The sequence below is a fragment of the Rhamphochromis longiceps genome, linkage group LG19 (assembly GCF_057381845.1).
Source record: "Rhamphochromis longiceps isolate RC_006_pf linkage group LG19, R_longiceps_female_GT1.1, whole genome shotgun sequence".
NCBI classification, from domain to species: domain Eukaryota; kingdom Metazoa; phylum Chordata; class Actinopteri; order Cichliformes; family Cichlidae; genus Rhamphochromis; species Rhamphochromis longiceps.
Window position 1 is genome coordinate 22,402,947 of NC_140575.1, and position 22,093 is coordinate 22,425,039.

General features: G+C 42.0%; 1 protein-coding gene across 1 annotated transcript; it reads left to right on the forward strand.

Moving 5' to 3' along the window:
• The first annotated feature begins 1,235 nt into the window (after positions 1-1,235).
• Positions 1,236-21,328, forward strand: LOC146646723 (phospholipid phosphatase-related protein type 3-like). The gene is made up of 9 exons (XM_085391284.1): positions 1,236-1,794; positions 6,440-6,543; positions 6,907-7,092; positions 9,569-9,698; positions 10,423-10,618; positions 12,774-12,831; positions 14,988-15,161; positions 15,996-16,808; positions 17,243-21,328. Exons 2-9 carry the CDS (start codon positions 6,463-6,465, stop codon positions 18,194-18,196), a joined length of 2,592 nt encoding a protein of 863 aa, XP_085247410.1. The 5' UTR covers positions 1,236-1,794; positions 6,440-6,462; the 3' UTR covers positions 18,197-21,328.
• The last annotated feature ends 765 nt before the right edge of the window (positions 21,329-22,093 follow it).

Sequence of the window (22,093 nt, forward strand, 5' to 3'; positions counted from 1 at the left end):
AGCTCCTGCCAGCTGTGACCAGCCCTTGGGTATTATTGGTGGGTTGGTTGCATGGTTTGTGTGCGATGCTAGGTGGGGGCTTCAGGCAGGGCAGGGGGGAACAGGAGGGGCGCAGGGGATGGAGGCAGAGACGGGGGAGTACCCCATGAGAACCAGAGAAACTCCCTGGCAACTGGAGACAGGATAAACACTAAATGGGGCGCCCCCATTCATCTAGCACCAAGCAGTGTCACACAGCCAAATGAGAGAGATTGAGAGAGAAGGGGTGAGTGGAGGGGGTGCAAATATCTGAATGAGTGTAAAGCCACTGGAGGCTGGTCAGCAGGAGACTTCCTGAACTGCACCTACTCAAATTAGTCTGCCACGATATTAACATATGGGATGCCAGTGTCCCTGAATGTATCACACTTAATTATTGACCTGCCAGACGTGGAATAAAATATTTTTTTTCTTTAAATTAGGAAAGGTGTGTGGGTGCTGTGGGTGTGGATGGTTAAGTTCAGTTTTCACTTCCACTGAGAACTGATAACCGTGAGAGCAGAAGACTACAGATCTCTTAGAGAGCATCTTTTGCAAGCACGTGTGCCACCGACACAACACATGCACGCACGTGTGTGCGCACAGCCGAGTCTTTGATGTTAATTGCCGCAATGTCATTCATGATGAGTCAGTAAACCAGAGGTGTCGGTAGAGCTATCACAAAGTGCGTGAGCGCGTGTTCACGGTCCTCACCGCACCGGTTCCTTCAGGGGAATTTAAATGCACCACGGTGGTCATCCGCCTGCCACACCCTTTAGAGTAAACAAAGGCGGACACAACTGAGCCACAATCCTTGGGCGATGACCGAAAAATCTCAGGGCCAACAAATGACTCTGATGGCATTTACAGAAGCGCGGGGCGTAGCTGATGCTGAGCCTTAATCATATTTGTTTGTGAAACGTTCTCGTTCTAATAGATTAGAGGTTATCTCCCAAACCGCCCCCTCACTTTTACGCACACATGCGCAAGTTTCGTGTGCTCCTCTCACACACTGCACACGTACACATACCAAAATATACCCCTTTGTCTTGGTCGCCTCACGGCGGTAGCCCCGTAACAGGAATTCAGCGGAGATAGAAGCAAGTGTGTGGACCAGACTGTCTCCTCCCCCCATGGTAAGCGCACACACCATGATTCTCCTCCCCCTGTACCCCCACCTCCCCTCCTCCACACCCCTGCTCTCCCCCCACGCCTTTGTGTGTGTATGTGCGCTCTGTGAGGCTGACTGCGTAACCCGAAAACCGTGTGACGGATGCTGTGCATTTAAAATCAGATTTAATTTTTTTAATTTTTGGGGGGAATTTCTTACTTGTTACTGTTTTGTATTTTGTAGGAAAGGGGGAACCTGTATGGGCAAATAAAGGGGAGGAACCGGGTGGACGCACGTGAATCTCTCACTTTATTCAAAGCCAGGAAATTTAAAGGAAAGGAACGCGTTACCAGCAAGTGCGGCAAATTGGACTTTCCACCATCAGCAACCCTCCTCTCTCTCTCTCTCTCTTCTCTTTCGCCATCCCTGCTCCTTCTCTGTAGGTCTCCTCACTTACTTCCATCATTCCTCCAACCTCCTATGATCCCAGAATAGCCTCACGGCGGAGCTCTCTCTAAATATTAGTGAAGGTTTTGGATTTCGGGGTGACTCTGGAGATGGATTAAAGGGACGGTGCACCGCAAAACTGGAGCAGCACGCACGACCACGCCGAGGGGGAAGGGGGCGACGGGATTCGGTGAATTCGCGGAGCCCCCGGGACAGAGGTGAGTGCTGTCCGGTAGTATAGAGGTTCTCTTCTCCCGTACGCAACCCAAAGAAAGCTCAGGAACCTATATGCTTCTCCTGTTGGCAGGAGCTGAGAGGCGACAGAAGAAAAATTAGCACATGGTTTTCACGTTTCCATCGTTGATGATATCATACGCAATCTGCTGATTTCTGCTTGTGGAGGAGTAACTGCCCAGTGGTCATTTTAATATAGTGTTTAATCAGATTCTGGTTACTAGAGCCTTCAATAGATGATCTAAAACAAATGAAAGCTTTTTTTCCCCTTTTTTTTTTAATCAAAAAACACATGATTCCTATCCATGAAAAATGAAATCAGTATCACCGTTTACACCCATCTCAATTTATATTATTAAGATAAAGCTACATTTAAAGGACGGCTGTTTCTTTCGCTGTAAAAGCAGGTGAGTTAAACTGACCCTTAAACTGACCATATGCAAAGCGCTATTTGCGCTTTGCATATGTCTGTTTAAGGGCCCTGCAGTGCACATGGCTTTACATTAGCCAACACAGCAACTTTATTGCTGAATCCATGAATACAGTGAATAGAAAACTGGTGAGCTGTGGTTCTCCACTTCATATTCATCTCATTAATTAATTTCCAAGTTCATTTTTTTGAAAACTATGCATGAATAACGAGTAGGGAGACACCACAAATCTATTTCACTTTATTATTCTGTACTGTCCTGTACTCTTCTACTCTGAATAATAGTGTAGTAACTATAGGGACTTAGGGACAGCAGACATACACGGATCAGCCATTACTCTAAGACCACTGATGATGAAGTGGTTTAAAATCATTTTGCTTTGCTTAGAACTGGATCCTGCTTCTGATTTGTCTTTCTTTGGCATGTGCCAGCCCCTTCAATTAACCTCAAACCCCCTTACCTGCAAAGGCACTCCCCAATGGCAGCAGCCTCCCTTAGCAGAGCAGTACCCTTCGGCAACTGCAAAAGCTGCTCAAAAACAGCCCAAGGAACAGTACTAAGAGCCCAAAGCACCAACCCAGCCTGCAAACTCCCCAGATCACATTCCAATTCCCGCAACCCACAGAAATCCACCGCCAATGTTCTGATACCAGACATCACAAGAAACTCTCAGCGGTCAAGAGTACATGCCCTGATGGGTCTGACATTTTCTGGCAGCACAAAGGTGGTGTGTACAGTAATAGGCAGGTGGTCTCATGTTGTGGCTGATGCTGTGAAGTATGTGAAAAAAAATTCCCTTTTGAGAAATAAATTGCTGGCTTTGATTTTTTGTTTTTGTTCCCATTTGATTCAATTTAATCCCCATCAAAAAATCCCTCATCTCATGAATGCTACAGGATGACTGCTCTATACTGTTCTATTTTGTAGTATAGAAGTAGGTTATATTACAGTGCGTGAGTGATTATTTATCAGTCAGTAGATAGAAAATAAATTTGATCTGATCACTAACCAGTTAATTGTTTTAGATATGTTTTTAGCAAATCTCATTGCATAGCCAGTTGGCTAAATGTTCATCAAAATGAGATGTGAAGATGCCAACCTGGGCTCTGGGAGACTGTAATGGCCAATCTAGACAAAAGACACAAAGACAAAACAATAAGTTCATTCTCAGCTAATTCAAATTGTCAGCCAGCACTCTTTTCTATCAAACAAACAACGACAGGATGTCTTTTTTTAGAAGAATTAAGCTCAGTTCTCCAAGAGCTTTTACAAATATACCATAGTAGCTGCCCTGGAGGATTTTATAGTCACCCAAGACCTTGTCAGTACTGTAGGTTTATCCTTTAATTAGTCACCCATCCATACATTAGCTCACTATCTTTAACCCCACCCCTGTGCTGATGCTCCCTGAGTCATATATTTTCCTCAGTGCCTGACAGACTGTTTCTGCATGCCATGGGCTATACAACCCACTTCATTCACAGACATACACACAGACAAGATGTACACAAATCGCTTAAACTATAAACACACTCAGACACTTTGCAAGCACAAGCATAGCAGCTCAAACTACAAACAGTGCAGCACACACACACACACACACACGCACACACACATAAAAGATGCGCCTCAGAGGACGAATGCTGGTGTAATAGATAAACGACCCCCATTTCTTCAGTCAAGAAGCTCATTCAGTGCATGGTTGTGTGTGTAATGTGAGTTGGGGTGCGGTTTAAGTGCTGACTGGAGTAGGTCACTGAGACCAAGCTGCTGGGCGAGTGAGACCCAGACCCCAGCGTCTTCCTAAGCTGCTTTTAGCGACACTGAAATCCATCCATCCCAATATCCCCCCTTCTATGATCTTCACCCCCTTCCTACCCTCACCACCAGACATACAAATACACACACTCACACACAGAGACACACACACACATTTGGCTTTTTTTGAAATATTTTTTTTCTTTGATCTGTGCTTATCTTGTCCTCTTCTCTCGTTTCCAATACATTTCTAGCGGTCATGGAAATTAGACTGTGGAAGTCTTTGATTCTTTGCGCCTTACATTGCCTCAGGGTCAGCCCCCCCCCCCCCCCCCCCCTCCTCTGTTTCGAGAGAAACAGAAAAAAATAAAAGAGGGAGGAGATTAAAAATGGGAACGAGAGAGGTGTGCAGAAAGAGGGACAGGTGGTGAAACGTGAAATGAAGGGTGAAAAGGCAGAGATGGGGATATGCTGAGAAATGATACAAGAGAGACCAGCAAGACAGAAACAAACAAGAGCTCAGCAGAAGTACTGAGATGTAGAAGGTGACAGAGGTAGAAAGACTTACAGAGGCCATGACAGCTTTCAGAAAACGTGAGTTTGTTGAAGGGTGATGTGGATGGTATTTTTGGATTCAAGCTTCACAAAAACCTTTGGGCCTTCTCTTTTAAAGTGGACTATTTCTGTGACGAAGAAGGATATTACAAGTACAAAATGTTCATACCTTCATTAAAGACCAAAGCGCTCCACTGAAACTCATTTGGGAAAGCATAAATCCATTCAGTTGGGTCAGCAGGCCTTTGACACAAGGTGCAGTAGATTTGCATATCGGGCCACTGAGCAAGTGGCCACAGGCCAAATCTCCACATTCATCATATTAGTCAGTGCATGGATTGTAATGAAGATAAATATGGATAAAACAAAGGCAAAGTAACATATAGGAACAGGAATGTTGGTATAAAAAGAACTACTCACAAAGAAAAGAGGTCAAGAGGAAAGTGTTAGTAATGTGGTAGGGAAATGAAACCGATTGAAAAGGAGAGATAAGCAAAATGGGACAAGCAGAGCCAGGAGAGAGGGAAGATTGAGAGGGAGGGAAAGGGAGAATTGGGTAGAGGACAGAGAAAGAGGGGACAGGCTCTTATCGGGGGGGGGGGGAATGGGGTTCTGTAGAGAGAGCTGTGAATATTTAACTCTGTTTAGTTTTCCATTCCTGCCTTTGGCGTTGGCTTGTCTCTGACGCCTTTTGACTGCCTGCAGGTTACTGATGGAAGGAGATATCTCTATATATGCACGTCTATAATTTTGTGGGGGAAGATTAATTTGAAATGTAACAGGTATGTAGAATTATTCTAAATACTAAGCACCTGAGTAAATGGTAACTGGGCTTCTTTTAGGAGAGGCTTTTTTCAGTTAATCAGTTCATTCTAATTCTTTCTAATTCTTTTCCCCCATTTGTTTATTTTCCTAGTGACATAAAAAACACTTTTCAAAATATGACAGTCTTGTGTGTTTTGTTGTCTCCCTGCATTTTTGGGTGGCTGCAGCTAAGGAGGGATAGCAGTCATGCTAATCAGAAGATCGGTGGTTCAAACCCTGGCTGCTCCTGTCTGCCAAAGTACCTTTAGGCAAGATGCTGAACCCCAAGTTATTCCTGATGTATCCATTGGTGTGCAAGTGTTAGACAGAAAGTACTTCAGCATAGAAAAAAAGTGCTTGTGTGTATGTGAACATACACCACCTTGCATTTAATCATTAGGTATTATTAAGCTCTGGCTCTCTTGCACAGTGTCTGTTTTGTCTTGCCTTCCTCCTGCAACTGGTCGAGCCAGATGGCCACCCCTCCCTGAGCCTGGTTCTGTCTGAGGTTTCTTCCTGACACTGGGAAGGGAGTTTTTCCTTCCCACTGTCAACAAGTGCTTGCTCATATGGAGTGGTCAGATTGTTGGGGTTTTCTCTCTATTACTGTAAGATCTTTACCTTACAATATAAAGTGCCTTGAGGCGACTGTTGTTTTGATTTTAAAAGCACTATGTAAGAACCAGCCCATTTACAACGTGTATTCAGACAAAGTCAAAATAACAACTTTGGATATTAAGTGTGCAAAAAATTAGACTGAATTATTAAATGTTTCTGTAGTATTACTGAATTGCTAAAGCAACGTTATACCATAATTGCTTAGAATATCTTTAATGTCTGTGTTTTTTATTAGTTTTATTATTACTCTAACACTCTAATGCTTTCTAGTTCATACAGAAAACTTTGCAGCACCAACCAGCCTTTGACAACTTTTTGACCTGCTGTTTCATTCATAAGTCAGGGCCTGGCAGACTTTTGAAACATCTTTTTGAAGCTTTAGATTGATGATTGATGGTGGAAATCCATGAACCTGCTCTGAAACTCCACTCTGACATCTCTTTGCAATCTGTTATCCCAACAGGCTGTGACTGGTCCCATCCCAAGATGACATCTCCCAAAAACAAAGCCAAGAAGAAACCACCAAAAGACAGCATGACACTGTTGCCATGCTTTTATTTTGTAGAGGTATGTGTCGCTAGATCAGATGCATGAATGAGTCACCTTTTTAAAATACAGATGCTTGTTTGACATTTCTCACTGCATTTATTGAATTAGTCCCTACTGAATCATTCCTTTTTCTGTACAATGATACCAGTAGTGAGTGCCTTGTGTTGATTGCATTTGGAGGCATCTGACATCTGTTGTAAAGCAAGCAAGACGGGTATAACTTGCCCTTTTGTATGTGTTTGAAAGTGTGTATTTGTTTGTACTGAAGATGAAACATTGGATGAATCACTTTTTTCCAAGCAAATATTATCTGCGAGTCACTCTTTGCTATGTCCTTGGTCGCATTTGTGTGTGTGTTTGTGTGCGTGCATGCATATCCAGCTCCCCATCGTCCTATCCTCCTTGGTGTCCCTTTACTTCCTGGAGCTGACAGATGTTTTGTCCCCGGCGATGGTGGGCTTCCGTTGCCATGACCGCGACCTCTCCATGCCCTATGTGGAGACAGGCGATGAGCTCATCCCTCTGTTGATGCTGCTGAGTTTGGCCTTTGCTGGACCTGGAGCTTCTGTAAGTCTATATGACACACATGTGAGGATCATTTGGGGTGCTAGTTTCCTGTGTTACCGAGTCCCAGAGTTACTCCATTGGATTGTGTATAAAAATATCCATCCATCCATCCATCCATCCATCCATCCATCCATCCATCCATCCATCCATCACACCACAATGTTACGTGCTATACTTTAATAAATTATTCTATATTAGTCATACCTAATAAATAGGTTAAAATTGACTTCTATTAAGCATATATGTCTATGGCATTCAGTGCAATGACTATCTACAATCTGTGCAGTACTTCCTGCTTACACCCACCAGACACTTCGTTAGGTACACCTCTCTAGTACCGGGTTGAGCCCCTTCTGCCTTTAGAACTGACCGTAGTTCTTAATAACATAGATTCAATAAGATGCTGGAAACATTCTTCAGAGAAATTGGTCCATGCTGAAATGATAGTATCACGTAGCAGCTGCACATCTATGATAAACTCCACCGCATCACAAAAGTGCTCTACTGGAGACTGTGTGTGTATCTGGTGACTGTGGAGGCATTTTGATTGATTTTGCTTCTTGCTTGGTGGTTATGGGTGTGTGAATGTTTTGTGTGTTTTATGTTTTCTTTTTATGTGACATTTTTGTGATCTTCTGCCAAGAGACTGCAGATATTAATTAGCTTTTCAGGTGCAAATGGCAACATTTATCTTAATGTTATACATGGTCCTGTTTTAATTAAAAATAATGGATACACTGTCTGAACTGCTGAGAAAGGAAAGATCCATGCTTTCACATTATTTACATCAAATTACAACCAAATGTGTAACACAGCAGAAACTGAGACTCATCAGACCAGGCAATGTCCGATTTTAGCGAGCCTGGGTGAATAGTAGCCTCAGTTTTTTGTTTTTAGTTGATGCGAGTGGTAACTGGTCTTCTGTTGCTGTAGCTCGTCTCCTTCAAGGTTTGACATATTCACATTATTTGAGCTACTGTTGTCTTCCAATTAGCTCAAAACAGTCTGTCCATTCTCCTCTGTCTTCTGACATCAACAAGGGATTATTGTTCAAAGAACTTCCCTTCACTGGAAATTTTCTCTTTTTTGGATCATTATCTGTAAACCCTAAAGATGTTTGTGCAGGAAAATCCCTTCAGTTGATCAAATACTCATCTGGCATCAGAAACCACGCCACGAGACATTTTAATAACCTTTCTTCCTCATTCTGAGTTCTCAGTTTGAAGTCAAGCAGGTTGTCTAGACCAGCGTTCCCCAACCTTTTTTGCGCCACGGACCGGTTTATGCCCGACAATATTTTCACGGACCGGCCTTTAAGGTGTCGCGGATGAATACAACGAAATAAAACTAGTACCGGTACCGAAAAAAAGAAAATTTATTCATAACACACGTGAAAAGACCAAGGAAAACCGAGTAAACGATAAAAACGATAACAAAATAACCCTGAAAACTATACATTTCACACCTGAGCCTCAACTTTCACGGCCCAGTACCAAACGACTCACGGACCGGTACTGGTCCGAGGCCCGGGGGTTGGGGACCGCTGGTCTAGACCACGTGTACACATGTAAATGCATTGCTCAATGCTTTTATTTGCCATGTGGTGGTTTGATTAGATGTTTGTGTTAACGAGCAGTTCTGTAAAACCTTTTTGTAATTAAAAATATTTTTCTGCCACAAGTTTATCCATATTTAGATATTATGTAATATAATTTGACTTGTTATAGTAATACTGTGCTGCCCTGTTTCCAGACATCCAGTTTCTATTGGTATTTTGGGATTGTTTTAATTTGAAAATTGATTGAAAACTTATTAGAGCATGATTTACACAGGCTGAACTAAAACAACATGTTAAATGAACCTAAAAGTTTGAGTAATAATTATATTTAGGTTTTCCACTGAGCATTTAATTAACATTTAATGAACTCCTTATATGAAAGTGTTGATTAGCTCTACCAGAACATAATCCTGTCACAGATTCAGTGACCTATTATATGTCTGAAGCTTTGAGGGTTTGTGAGTGCTCCACATAAACATCCCGCAGATACACTTGTGCATATAGACAAATGCATAGATCACACAAATGTACAGCTTGTCAAACACTCACAAAGCAAGATAAATGTAGACACTAAATATATACCTGACATTCCCATGCACATCATCGAACACGCCACAGGCCCTCCAATCAATATGCACACTCGCACCCAGACGCACACATTCCTAATCCTTCAGCAGACCTCTCCAAAACTCACCTATCATTCCGACTGAAAGTGATCACTGTTCAATAGCACCTTTGCGCCATTCGCTCTACAATGCATTGTTTCTCATCGATCACAATATCTTGTATCTGACAATGATAGATTCAAACTTTTCAAATCTTTTTCTTTTTCATTTACTCTCGTAGTCGTTTGAAGTGTAACGAAGAAAGACTCCATATCTTTTATTCTCCTTTTTTTTTCTCTCCCTCTGTCTGCAGATTATGATGGGGGAAGGCTTGATGTACTGCATGCAGTCCAAACTGAAGACTTGTCCAAAGTCAGAAGGCAGCATAAATGCTGGAGGCTGCAGCTTCAACTCCTTCCTACGCAGGACCGTGCGATTCGTCGGTGTGTATAACTGCCAGTCCTTCAGAGCGTTTGGGCTGCTTGCAGGAGTTAAGGCCACACTGTTATTCAGAGCACACTTAGTTACATGGTGTAATAGTTCAGGACAAATTATTGATGGGCATCTCTGAGGACACGTGAGAACTCTGTTTTTCTAGTTTTTTTGTATTGTCACTACCCAAACAAGCAAAATAAAATAAAATAGTCATATTAATACAATGAACAGTTTATCAAACTGAGGCCAATGGAAGATGCGTAGGTTAAATTCTGTCCTTTATGCAAACCACAAAGTTAGAGCAAAATTCTGTTGTTCTTAAGATGAATATCAGTTTTGGCTCTGACAAATTATTCATCTTTCTCAGCCTGCAACTTTATCCCTGTTTTAGAGTAGAGAAATAAGCTAATTACATGCATTAAATGAAGGGTGGCTTAAAATGAAAAAGGCATGATATCATACTCTACAGGAAATATCTTGAGGCTGACTTTGAGCTTTGAAGTGAAAACAGTAATTAATTCACCTTGTTAAATTTCTCTGTCTGCGGGAAAGCTTCAAAATGTGACAAACTGAAGGCTTTTGGTGTCACTTAAGGTCGGAGCAAATTAAGCGTAGTTTGCGCAACTGTACACATTCATAAATGAACATCTCAATGTCCGGAAACCACCAGAGGCTTTTAGTTCATTTACTAAGGTTGCCTTACTATCTCTTCCCTTTACCTCTCTCCCTCAGGTGTTCATGTATTCGGTCTCCTGGCAACAGCCCTGGTGACAGATGTCATCCAGTTAGCTACTGGCTACCACGCCCCTTTCTTCCTTACTGTCTGCCAGCCTAATTACACGGCCCCGGGAGTGTCATGTGACAACAATGCCTACATCACACAGGACATCTGCATGGGCAAAGACCAGTATGCTATTATGTCAGCTCGGTAAGGCATTCATTTATAACTAAAGGAGAATAAACACCGAATGTCTCCATCTGCTTAAAATCAAAATTTGCATCATTGCACATATAAAAACAACATAAACGCTAATAAGACAAACAGATTTAATGAAGTCGTTAAAGTAAATCATCAGTGCACTTGTACAGAGTCTTACCTGTCTTGTCAGCGCTCTGGCTCCATGGTCTGTTGCCTTGTAATAAGAATAAGACAACGTTGTGCTACCTAGTTTATTGTCAACATGCCTGCAGTTGGATGCAGCTCATAACTATACATCCTTAATCAGAAAATGTAACCCAATGTATTATGACAATAATGTTGCAGATTTTACTGAATAGGGTGAAACATCACTGTCTTGCAGGAGTATAGCAGACAAGGACTAATGACAACTTATTGAGGGGTTAAAAAGATAAAAATAGATAGAAATGGTTGCTTAAAATAATAAGGATTTTCTTTTTAATGGCATACTTGATAGTAAAGCCAAATGTTTATTTGTATAAGAAGACCTGCCACTCAGCTGCAGAATCTTCCTCGCAGGTGCTCTGACTAAGTTTGGGTTTTGTAAATGCTCTTTTGCAGTGCAGTTTTCTAACAAGCAGACATAGGCTAGACAAATAAGCTCCGATCTATGGGTATGAGAGGCACTAAGCACACACACACACAGGAAAGATTATAGCTAAATAGAGTTGATACAGGGATAATCCTTGTAGTACAAGTGCATATGTTAGCACTGCTTTACTTGCCGTGACTCTTATTGACACAATGCATTCTACTTGCTACTCACCTCAGTGTCTAAAGGATTAGCAAGACATGTTCTATAAAACGCTTGCAGTTTTTGCCAAAACTAACATCATCTTAACCTAAATATAGTTCCAGCCTTGATCCTCAAATTCATCCTTTTCACCTAACATCACGTCATTATAGGCATGCCCACCCGGAGGGCAAGATGTGTGTTTTTTTTCCACTGCTTCTCAATTATTTGTGTGTGAAAATACTAAACCTGCTCACAAGAACAGTGGAAAAATCTCACCAGCACAGATTACCAATGCTCAGTCATTTACACTGACACAGAAATAAGGCCTGATTAGATTAGTCATAACATTTTTAATAATCTAACAGTATTACTGGCTTGCCACTACTGCCCTGTAACGCCGACTCCAACTGAAACTAACTACCAGTGGATCGCTGTTATATAGCTTGCTAACATTACAACCGACATTTGCTTTGACAGTGAGCAGTTTCATGTCCTTTACCTCCCAAAGCAGCAACAATGACACACCCAGAGCAAAATTTGTACAACGTAATGGGATTTTTTTCTGTACTTTCATCCTGTTGGCCGTGAAAGTGAAAGGGTTGTTCAGAGAGGAATCTATAGATCAGTAAATTGCTCTGGCAGAAACTTGGCTGGGTGGTTTCTATGTGCTGGAAATACCACAGAGACTCTTGCATGTGGATTGATGTATCCAAAATGGGCAGTGTGTCTACATTTTTTTCTCTTACTTTGAGAAGTGATCGCAATATTCACAGACAGAAACAGAAGGAAATTTGACAGGCCTGTGCTGGAGTTCTATGGAGTGTCCAGTGTTGACCTGCATGTTTGAATGGTGTCCAGGGCTCTGTGCCTGGAGGGCAATATGACTGAAATCTATTCATAAAATAGACCTTTAGGCCAGCCAAAGTGTATTCAGACTCCAGGTCTAAAAGAAAACATGGCCTTTAAAGAATAATCCTTGAATTTAGCCTGAAAAAAATGGGAAACGATAACACAACAGCAGAAGTTAAGAGCAAACACAAGATTTCTTTCATTTTAAAAAAAATTAAATTAAATAACATTTCTGACCTCAATTCAATCACTCTCCCTTTAATGTTCCCACTAATGCCCAGTGGTATTCTCTTTGTGTTTATTAATGTTCACATCCAAGGACACACACTCAGTCTGACAACTCTCAGTCGGGCAGACACACAGATTTTAATGTCAAATGCAATCCGGGCATAACAAGAGCAGCCGCGACAGTTTTATTCAGGTTTATTCAAGAGGCAATAAACGCTCTCAGAATACACAAAGCCCTTTATGAAAACAGGAATCGAATTCTTTTTTTGTCTTTACTCTTCCGCTTCTAACTCTCCCTTTTTCTCCCTTTAGGAAAACATTCCCATCCCAGCATGCAACGCTCTCTGGCTTCGCTGCCGTATATATCTCTGTAAGCACTCCCTTCGCCTTAATTGCCGCATGTGTTTGCTTAAGTGTTGTGTATCTGCATGATGTTTGTTTGCTTGTGAATATGCGTGTGGTTCATTTGATGCTTTTTTTTATGAATAGCTGATTCATTAGAACTTTAAAACAGGAGAAAAACTATATGCAAGGTAACCATGTTTAGTTTGATACTTTTTCTAAAGCCTGAATGATACATTAACATTTTGTATCTTTGTCCTAGAACAACAATTAAATTTGTTTCATGATAACTATCCAGAACTTCCACTAATTCATAACAAACATTGCTGCTGGCATCATACAACTTGTATGATCTACAACCATATCAGCAACTTTCAACTGGAATTAACTGCCATTTGATACATAGTTCATAGATTTTCAGATTGCATATTATCCTCAGGCTGGGCTCACATCTGACTCAAATAAAAAATAACTGTAACTGTCAGATTGAGGTCAGGTTTGGGGGTTCATTGTTACGTTCTAGTGGATTTTTTTGCCGTTCTGCAATCTGGCACTGACTGCAGCAGTATGTGAACTGTACGGCAAAGTAGCACTGTCATTTTTCCACGAGGTAACACCCTCCCACACACACACTCCTCCACCAATGGCTATTGCAAGCTACTGGCCATATCACTGCTGCCTCAGTGAGCCCTGTATGAGCTCATTAAAGCTCACTGGACAGATTTCTGACAAGATAAGGCAGGGGAGCTGGAGAAAAGCAGCTGTTGGGTTTGTTAGCACTACAACATGTTGTCGGATCTTCGCGCTGATGCCAGGTCATTTTTTTTTCAGTTCTGGTCATACCTGTCCAGCAAATTTAGACATTCATGTATTTATTGTGTTCAGTATAAAAAAACTTTTCTGCTAAATTTAAATGAAATCAAATAAAGAAAATACCTAAGAAAATTTCTCCACAAAAGGCAGATAGTTGGTTCAAGAAGTGCCGAGAAAATCTGCATCGAAAATAACTCGCATCTCTCCAGGCTGACAGATTTTCCCTCTTGCATCAAGAAAAGCAGGATTTTTATGCACAGCACTAGATAGACAAGCTTGTTAGAAAGGAAATTTTTTGCAAAGCCTGCATTCTGTCACTCAGCTGTCCTCCGTTTTATATAATCGAAATATGGTGTGCATGCAGAGAATGCGAACGGCCAGTAACTGTAAATATATTTTCCCCCTTTCACAGCCTGACTTTCTCACTCATCGACTTTGCTTTACTGCCAAGACATTTGAATTCGAAACTACTTTACCACATGAGCTAAAAAAGAAATATACAAATAAGATCAAAATAAGTTCATTTCCCTTTTTCAAGACAATATGAGTTATATTAAAGAGAATGCTTCGAGCTGCACAGGAAACAAGTGCTATTGTATAATGGATGTCTTTGGAATAATTGTTATATAAAAATGAGAATCTATATCCGCTTTACTTTAGCTTTTCTTAGTACAAAGGGGGATTAAAGGAGGAAAAGCCTGTATCTTTAAAAATACTTTTTTAACATTTCAGTATCTTAACTGTACAGATAAGACTGAAAAACTTTTTAAGTGTTGATTATAGACTGTATTTGCAAAAGTGACCGTATTTGAACAGAATGGTCCAAGGAGCACCTAGTATTTAATTAGCCTGTTAATACAATTTACAGCATAGCCAGCCATATTAATTGTCAGGTAATTGAATTCAAAAGGTAGCAACAATGCACACATGCTCAGTTCAGCTTAAGTGGTGCCAAACAGACAGCTTGTGGCTATTTAACTGGCTGTTGCATCCAGCTTTAACTGGCACATCCTGGTTGGCTTCATTTTTCAGTCCTGGAGTTAACTCTTGGAGGTAATGGGCAAATTATTCGTCTTTAAGAATGCAGCCTGGAGAGCTGTTTCTCCATTTATGTTAGGCTAAGCTCCAGACTTTGGCTTAATATCTAATAAACAGATATGAGTTTGGTGTTGATATCTCTTCTAACTAGCATATTGTTTTATTATTAACCGGGTAATGCAATCTACATTTGCACTACACACTGTAAAGTAATTGTCTATGTGCACCTGAGGTAAAATTATCGTAATGCCTTTTAATCTTAATCCCGGGCTTCATATGTCTCAAACGTCTGCTCTTTGCTGATATGCTGTGTGTGTTTGTTTCTCTCTGCAGATGTATTTCAACGCCAGCATCAACAGCACTACTAAGCTGCTGAAGCCGATGCTCGTCTTTGCTTTCTGCATGGCAGCAGGCCTCGCTGGCCTGACGCAGATAACTCAACACCGCAGTCACCCTATAGACGTGTACGTGGGATACGTGATAGGAGCTGGCATTGGAGTCTACTTGGTTAGTTCAACAAAGTGCACAAAAATGTTTGCTCCTGCTTTTTTCCCCAATTGCTTTATATCTAATAATAGAACTTTCTAAAAAGAAATCTGAATTAATGAAGATGTCTACAAATCTTCTATTTTAGGCCTATGTTTGTGAATTAAGCATCAGCATGTGTTTGGATCCATTCAGGGATTTGTTTGTCTGTGAGGAGTAGTTAACCATCAATATGCAGCAGGGTGGGAATGACAAAATGCACATAAATAGATTTTCTTATTAACGTGGTTTAGTTGTTTTGCTGCGACTGAACTGTCCCATTGTATTATTCTAACAGTATCACAGCATGTGCTAACAAACGCTTCTTTCTTTCATCACCTCTCCTCCCTGTGTGGCTTCCATATATTTCTCTCCGAGCATTTTTTTTTTTTACTGGCAGCCTATATATAGCCTTTTCTATTACGGAGGGAAGGGAGAGGGAATGAATAATCCGATAAGAATTTTCTGGAACAATTTCACACTTCGTTTTAAGAAAACTTGTCGTTTCCATTTTCCACGCTCCCCTCCTCCTCGCCTTCTCTGTCTCTCTCGTCTTTCACTTTTCAAGAGGGGGAGTTTTTCTCCTTGTCATTAAAGGATGAAGAGAGGGGTTAGAGAGGGATTCACGCTGACCTCAGGAGAATAGCAGGAAAGAGAGATGTCTATTCACGCAAACTCTCTCCACTAATATGAAAATCTAAATTTTCCCTCCTAATGATTAAAGAAAACACAATTTCATGCTCTAGTCTTTATTTAACACCCTGAGTGGTTCTATTTCCTCATTTATTTCTCCTTTGTCCCTCTGTCCCTTGTTAGGCTGTGTACGCAGTGGGAAACTTCAAAGCCTCGGAAGAAGATGCTCCGTCTTTACAGAGACTAGCTTCAGCACAGCAGAAGGATGGCCTGAGGGTGTTGAGTCAGAGGAGCCATGACTCCTTGTACAGGAAGACTCCCAGGGTGTCTGAAAGCAGGGAGGAGCTGGGGTTGGGATCTGGAGCACGGAGTAAGGTGAGGAGGGAGAAGGCATCCCTGGCCTCCCTCAAACGAGCAAGCGCTGATGTGGAGCTTCTGGCGACCAGTCGTCCCATGGGCAAGGAAACCATGGTAACCTTCAGCAACACCTTGCCTCGAGTTGCAAACGGCAACAGCCCCATCTCACCCTCAGAGGAGCCAGTCACCACCCAGCGTCACATGACGTTCCACGTGCCCTTCGACCCACAAAGGTCTCGGCAGCTGGTGTCAGAGTGGAAGCAGCGCTCGATGGAGCTCCGTAGCCAGAGCTCACGAGATGAGGAAGAGGGAGGAGATGGAGGAGGTGAAGGAGGCACAGCTGCAGGGGAAGGGGGCGACCAACAAATGCCGTCTTCTCTTTATCCCACAGTGCAAGCCAATACCACCACACCGACTGGAGCCAGGATGGTGGTGGCACCCCCACTTGTTCACATCCCTGAGGAGGCCTCTCGGCCACCTCCTGTTTCCCCTAAGAGTGCCAAGACACGGGCAAAGTGGTTGTCACTCACAGAGGGAGGAGGACTAAAAGAGCCTGGAACAGGGCCCATTGCCGTGTCGACTCCCCGTGTGCCCAACACGCAGCCCAACCAGCCTCCCAGCCAGCAAAGAGTCACACAGGTGAGGTAGAAATTAGAAAATGAAAGCCTAAAAACGATCACAACGATATTATCTTTAGCCATAATTTTTCATACTTTATTGTCACGTGGCATGTAGCCAATTCAGTTTAGACAGGAACGGAGATTTAACAGCTGCCATATGCTGTGTAAACTACACATCTATGATTTATTTTTGCTGGTATAATCAAAACAACACTGGTGGGAGCAATTTCACTGATTAGTTTCCAACATAAATCAGTCTCATAAGACTTCAAATGCTAATTATAACTAGAGTTAAATCTTCTGAAAATATTTTAGAGGTATATAATAGGTTATTATCATGCTCTGCCATGTCCACGCCAAAAAATGTCCCTCTTCCTGGATAGTTGTTGAGTAATTTATTTGCAGCTGCTCTTATATATGGATTATCATGAGATTTTTGTCTCTTTCTTGCAGGTCGTAGCCATGTCAAAGCAGCAGGGTCAAGGACCTACTACTCCTTCCACTAAGACATCAGAAGGCGGCTCCTCCTCTGGTCCTGGCTCCAACTGCTCAGAGTCACCATACTACCGGATACCATCTGATCGAGACAGCTGCACTGGGAGCAACCCAGGGAGCATCGCTGGCAGCGGGAGCATCGTCACAATCGACGCTCATGCCCCTCACCATCCGGTGGTGCGTGTGTCGGCCACTAATGGCAAGCCGTGGGAATGGAGAAACACCATCAGTGGCAACATGATGGCCGCTGACCCGACAGGTGACAAACACCGTGCCGCGCTGCAGCGACAAGACAATGTCAGTCATTACCGGGACTACAGGACACTCCCAGTGAAATCAGACTCCCTGTGCTCCTCCTCGGTCAGCTGCAGTGCCGAAGGAGGAGCTGATCTGCCTCCCCCACCTTTTCCCACCTCCTCATCCCCTCTTCCGCCCCCACCTCAGCTGTCGTCATCCCCTATCCCACCACCGCTTCCTCAACCATCTTCCTCTCCCTTGCCTCCCCCTCCACCACCAAGCTCCTCCCCAATGCCTCCGCCTCCCATTCACCCCACCTCCTCTCATATGCCTCCACCTCCTCACCCATCCTCTCAGATGTCTCCACCACCCCTCCCATCTTCCTCTCAAATGCCTCCCCCTCCTCACCCCTCTTCTTCCCAAATGCCTCCACACCCACACCCATCCTCTTCGCCCTTGCCTCCACCACCGCATCCCTCTTCCATGCCTCTACCTCCTCACCAGTCTTGCTCCAGCATGCTTCCTCCACCTCCCCACCCTGACTTACTGATAGATGGCCACAACCAGTTATTGTCCCGCACTTCCACCCTGCCCCGTCGGCCGTCTGTGTCCGCCCGAAGCCATGCTGAGCAGGAGCACTACTACAAGGCCATGCAGAACGAGAGGATGTTATAGTGAAGCGTGAAGACAAGAGACACCATTGTAAAATCACAGATTGTACTAGAGAAGGGAGGACTCTTCTCAAAGAGACACTGAAGAAAAGTAGGCAGCGATAGGTGAACAGAGTTTTATGACTTTTGAGAAATGATAAAGTGGTTTAGAGATCCTGGATATGGAATTGAGGACTAGGTGAAAGTCTGGCAGAATACAAACTCAGCAGGGGGAATCTTTTTTTTTCCACTTCCTGCATACACAAACTACCCACAGTGTTAGCTCAGCAGCCCTCACTGAGAAAAGAACAGACAAGAAAAGAAACGGATGTTAAATAGAGCAGGGAGAGAAATTAAAAACCCCAGGTTACCTCTGGTTTCAGCACGCACATCCTCTGTGTTTCAAAGGAGTCGAAGAGGCTGCAGCTGAAAGAGCTGAATGAATGGATTGGGATTTGCTAAATCAAGTTTCCCTTGAGATGGGGATGAGACTCAGAAAACAAAACAACCACAGGCAATACTAGCTTTTCTTGAAGTTGAATAACTGTTTGAGGTTGCCAGCCATTACACACAGAGAATTTGCTCTTGTTACTAGCTATAAAAATCATCCTTCAAAGCATTCAAAAGCTATAAGGATGCCGTAAAGTCAAGTTCAAACACAGGTTTAAGAGTACTTGCCAATAGCAACAACTGACAAAACCACAAATTCTTATACCTCCAAATAAACAAACCACATAACAAATTCTTACATTTGAGATCAGGCAGATGCGCTTGCATTTACCAGAAGAAGCAGATTTAGGAAACATTGCTTCTGGAAGGTAAGCAAGAAGGAGGAGAAAGGATGATTGGATGTGGGGAGGATCGTGCACAGTTGGGCACCCCTATACAGACATCACTGAATGGATTACTGTAGCAAACATGAGAGGCAGTCAAGTGGAAAGAGAATTATTCCTAACATGAAGAATGTGGCTGGACACAGCACAGCAAGCCAGACAGACGGTCTGTCTTTTCTGTGCACGAAACCTTCCACGGAACGGAGCTTGAAGCCGCGCTAAGGAGATTAACGTGTTTATCAAACCATGCTAGTACACTCTTTGTATTTGGCCCTCTTGCAAATCGTAATAGTAAAGGGAATGTTAATGGAAAGCTGCCCAGCCAGTAGTGTTGCCCACCGTAACCTTGGAACAAAGTGGCTTCAGTAGGTACCAGTTGGATGGGCGAGCTGGCTTTATAGCTCAGTAAAAAAACATCCTTATGAGTAGATTTTAAGTTTTCAGGTCTTGAAAGTCTTTTCACTAGCATTTTGGCTTTCACTTTGCTTCTAATTTATCAGGAAAAGCCAAACAGAAAGACCCAAATCATTCTATTCATAAATTACTAATACCTGCAAGGTCAAACTTCACCTATCCATTATCTATACCATTTTTTTCGTTGCAGTTTTAAGAGATTATCAACTATACCTTTTTACAATATGAGGCTAAATTATTCTATTTTATATTTAAAAACTTCCCAGTTTAAAAAAACAGCCAACCAGCACTATGATAAGCTAGGATTTCTTTGAAATAAATGTTGGTAAAACAATCTTAACTCAAAAATTCACTTCCTCTAGACTTTTCATCAGCAAATGTAATTTTCTACTGTAGAGCTATAATCTTCAGATAAACTATGGCCAACATGCATTTGCTGAAGATAACCATGTAATACGCTGGAAAGGCCCAGTACAACTGAGCAAGAGGGCCTTGAAGTGAGATTTGCCCACTGCACTGGAAAATGACTCCAAATCATAGACAGTTGTAAAGATGGATGCATCTACAGTAATGTCACCCACTGGTTTCTGAAGACTCACCATCGCCATTGTGGTTGCAAAAAAATTTAAAAATGGATGTGATAAGGAAAAGCAGATCATACTGTGAAAATGCATGCTCATTGAAGTGAATATTGTTATAGTTTGGCAATATATACAAAAAAAATGGAATTAAATTGAATTGAACTGAATCATTGGCTAAAGACTTTAAATTGACCCTCATTAAGAAATGAGCGTGCGGTTTCATAGCAGAGATAATTGTCTATTTTAAAACACAGAACAAGCAAAATCTACAAAACAGCCTTAATTTTTAATTCATTATGTCCCAAAATGAGTGACTGAGCCCATAAACATCAGTCATTCATCAACTGATGGGCAACCTAAGATTTTTTAGTTTTCATTTTTATACTGTCTCTGGTCAAATACAGTTCAGTGAGTTTAGGCCTTCAATAATTAGTTTACAGAAATGATATTCAAACCATATTGATAACTGATTAACTCCAGTCAGTTAAAGAAAAAAAATGTTGTTTGAGGATTTCACTTGCATAAACATGAGGATTAGGAATATGTGGTGGGTTTTTAATTGGTTTCTCAAAAAAGGCACTCTCAATACGCCACTTAGGGCTCTGGAAAACCGTGAGTGACGTTTTTCTTGATTAGTCAGAAGAGGCGGTGGTGTTATCAGTCAGTTAAACATTTCTTTAAAAAATAATCATTTCAGCCCTAATTATACACTTCGGAGCAAGATCTGTGAGCAGGAAAAGTGAACACAACTAGTTTGGTGTTCCTTCAGTGCACTCCTGCCCTTTCTTTGTAATTATACTTTGTTGTATAAAGTTGTTATCCAGTTCATTTTTTGTCAGCAGATATTCTGTCCAATGACAAGTGCTTTATATGATGCCATTATTTGATCATACCTTAATCAAATACAGACTCAGACACACAGATGAAGTTGGTTTGCACCCATGCACCACAACACCTGAAGGATACATGGACTGATACTTTGTAAAGTAGGAAGAAGCTATGCTAAATGGAACAAGTTGTATTTTGTAGTGGCGCTCCTCAGGCGAGGAGCTGTTAGATAAAGTTGCTCGTCAGTTTGTGCTGCATGTGTGTACGAGTGTGTCCTTTTTTTATAACCTGACCTTTTGTGCTTCGAGTCTGCGATGTTACATTTTGACAGACAGACATGCCGGTGATCATGCCATTTTGACTGTAAAAATATTTGCCATTACTTAATATTATTAATACTTATTATTCCACAGTCCTCTTTTTTGGACTAATGTTTTCTATCTGTTGTGATGTGTAACATTAATAACCTCATTGAATAAAAAATAAGACTTCTTAAATACAGTTTTTAGCTTGTGGTACTTGAAAGCAGAGTCGGGGGATGTATTATGGTGCGGCTGAAAATACAGAGGGGGTCAATGCCGAAGCAGCTTACTGTTACTCTAATGAAAAAGATCTTTTTCATTGATTCCTCGAGAACGTGCTCATTCATGCGCTCGCGCTCACACACTAACACAAATACGCATGGCCAGATGGATGCAGCAGAGCCACATTTGCGCCTTTCCTGTGGGCTAGTGTCAGGTTTCCATAATGAATTCTGCAAAGAATCATGGTAGATCCCAGTTAACCTGCAGGGATTCAGTGCTCAGTGGTCTTTTTTTCCTGTGTGTGTTAGTATGGAAAGAATTGTCCAAATGTGTACTTTTACATAAAAATGTCATTTTTAAAATATTTGATATTTTTCCAGTATAAAGCTGAGATGATTTTCTTTTTATTTCTAGATCCACATGCATCAGATTGGATGATTATTAATATATAAATGAGAGTTTTGGTGTTTTAGTAGTGCATGGCCCAGATTTAGCAAGGTTGTGAGTCCTTCCAGATATGTGTCAGATGTGGGCATTTGTTTCTTTCATTTGAATCCATGTCTGTCTGTCTCTGCATGTATTCATATTTGTGTGTGTCCGGTGCTGTGGAGCATTGAGCTGTGTGATGAGGGTGTAGAGGTAGTGGGGGGTGCAGATGGTGTATCGAGGCCTGAGGACAGTCAGCCTGTCCATGACTCACACTCAGCAAGCCAGCAGCTCTTTTTCCCTGTCTTCTCCCCTC

Excerpts from the sequence above, each read along its gene's own strand:
- LOC146646723 (XM_085391284.1), top strand. The coding sequence starts at position 6,463 with ATGACATCTCCCAAAAACAAAGCCAAGAAGAAACCACCAAAAGACAGC. Across the intron at positions 12,832-14,987 it reads TCGCTGCCGTATATATCTCT|ATGTATTTCAACGCCAGCAT; the intron begins GTAAGCACTCCC and ends TTCTCTCTGCAG. Across the intron at positions 16,809-17,242 it reads GCCAGCAAAGAGTCACACAG|GTCGTAGCCATGTCAAAGCA; the intron begins GTGAGGTAGAAA and ends TCTTTCTTGCAG.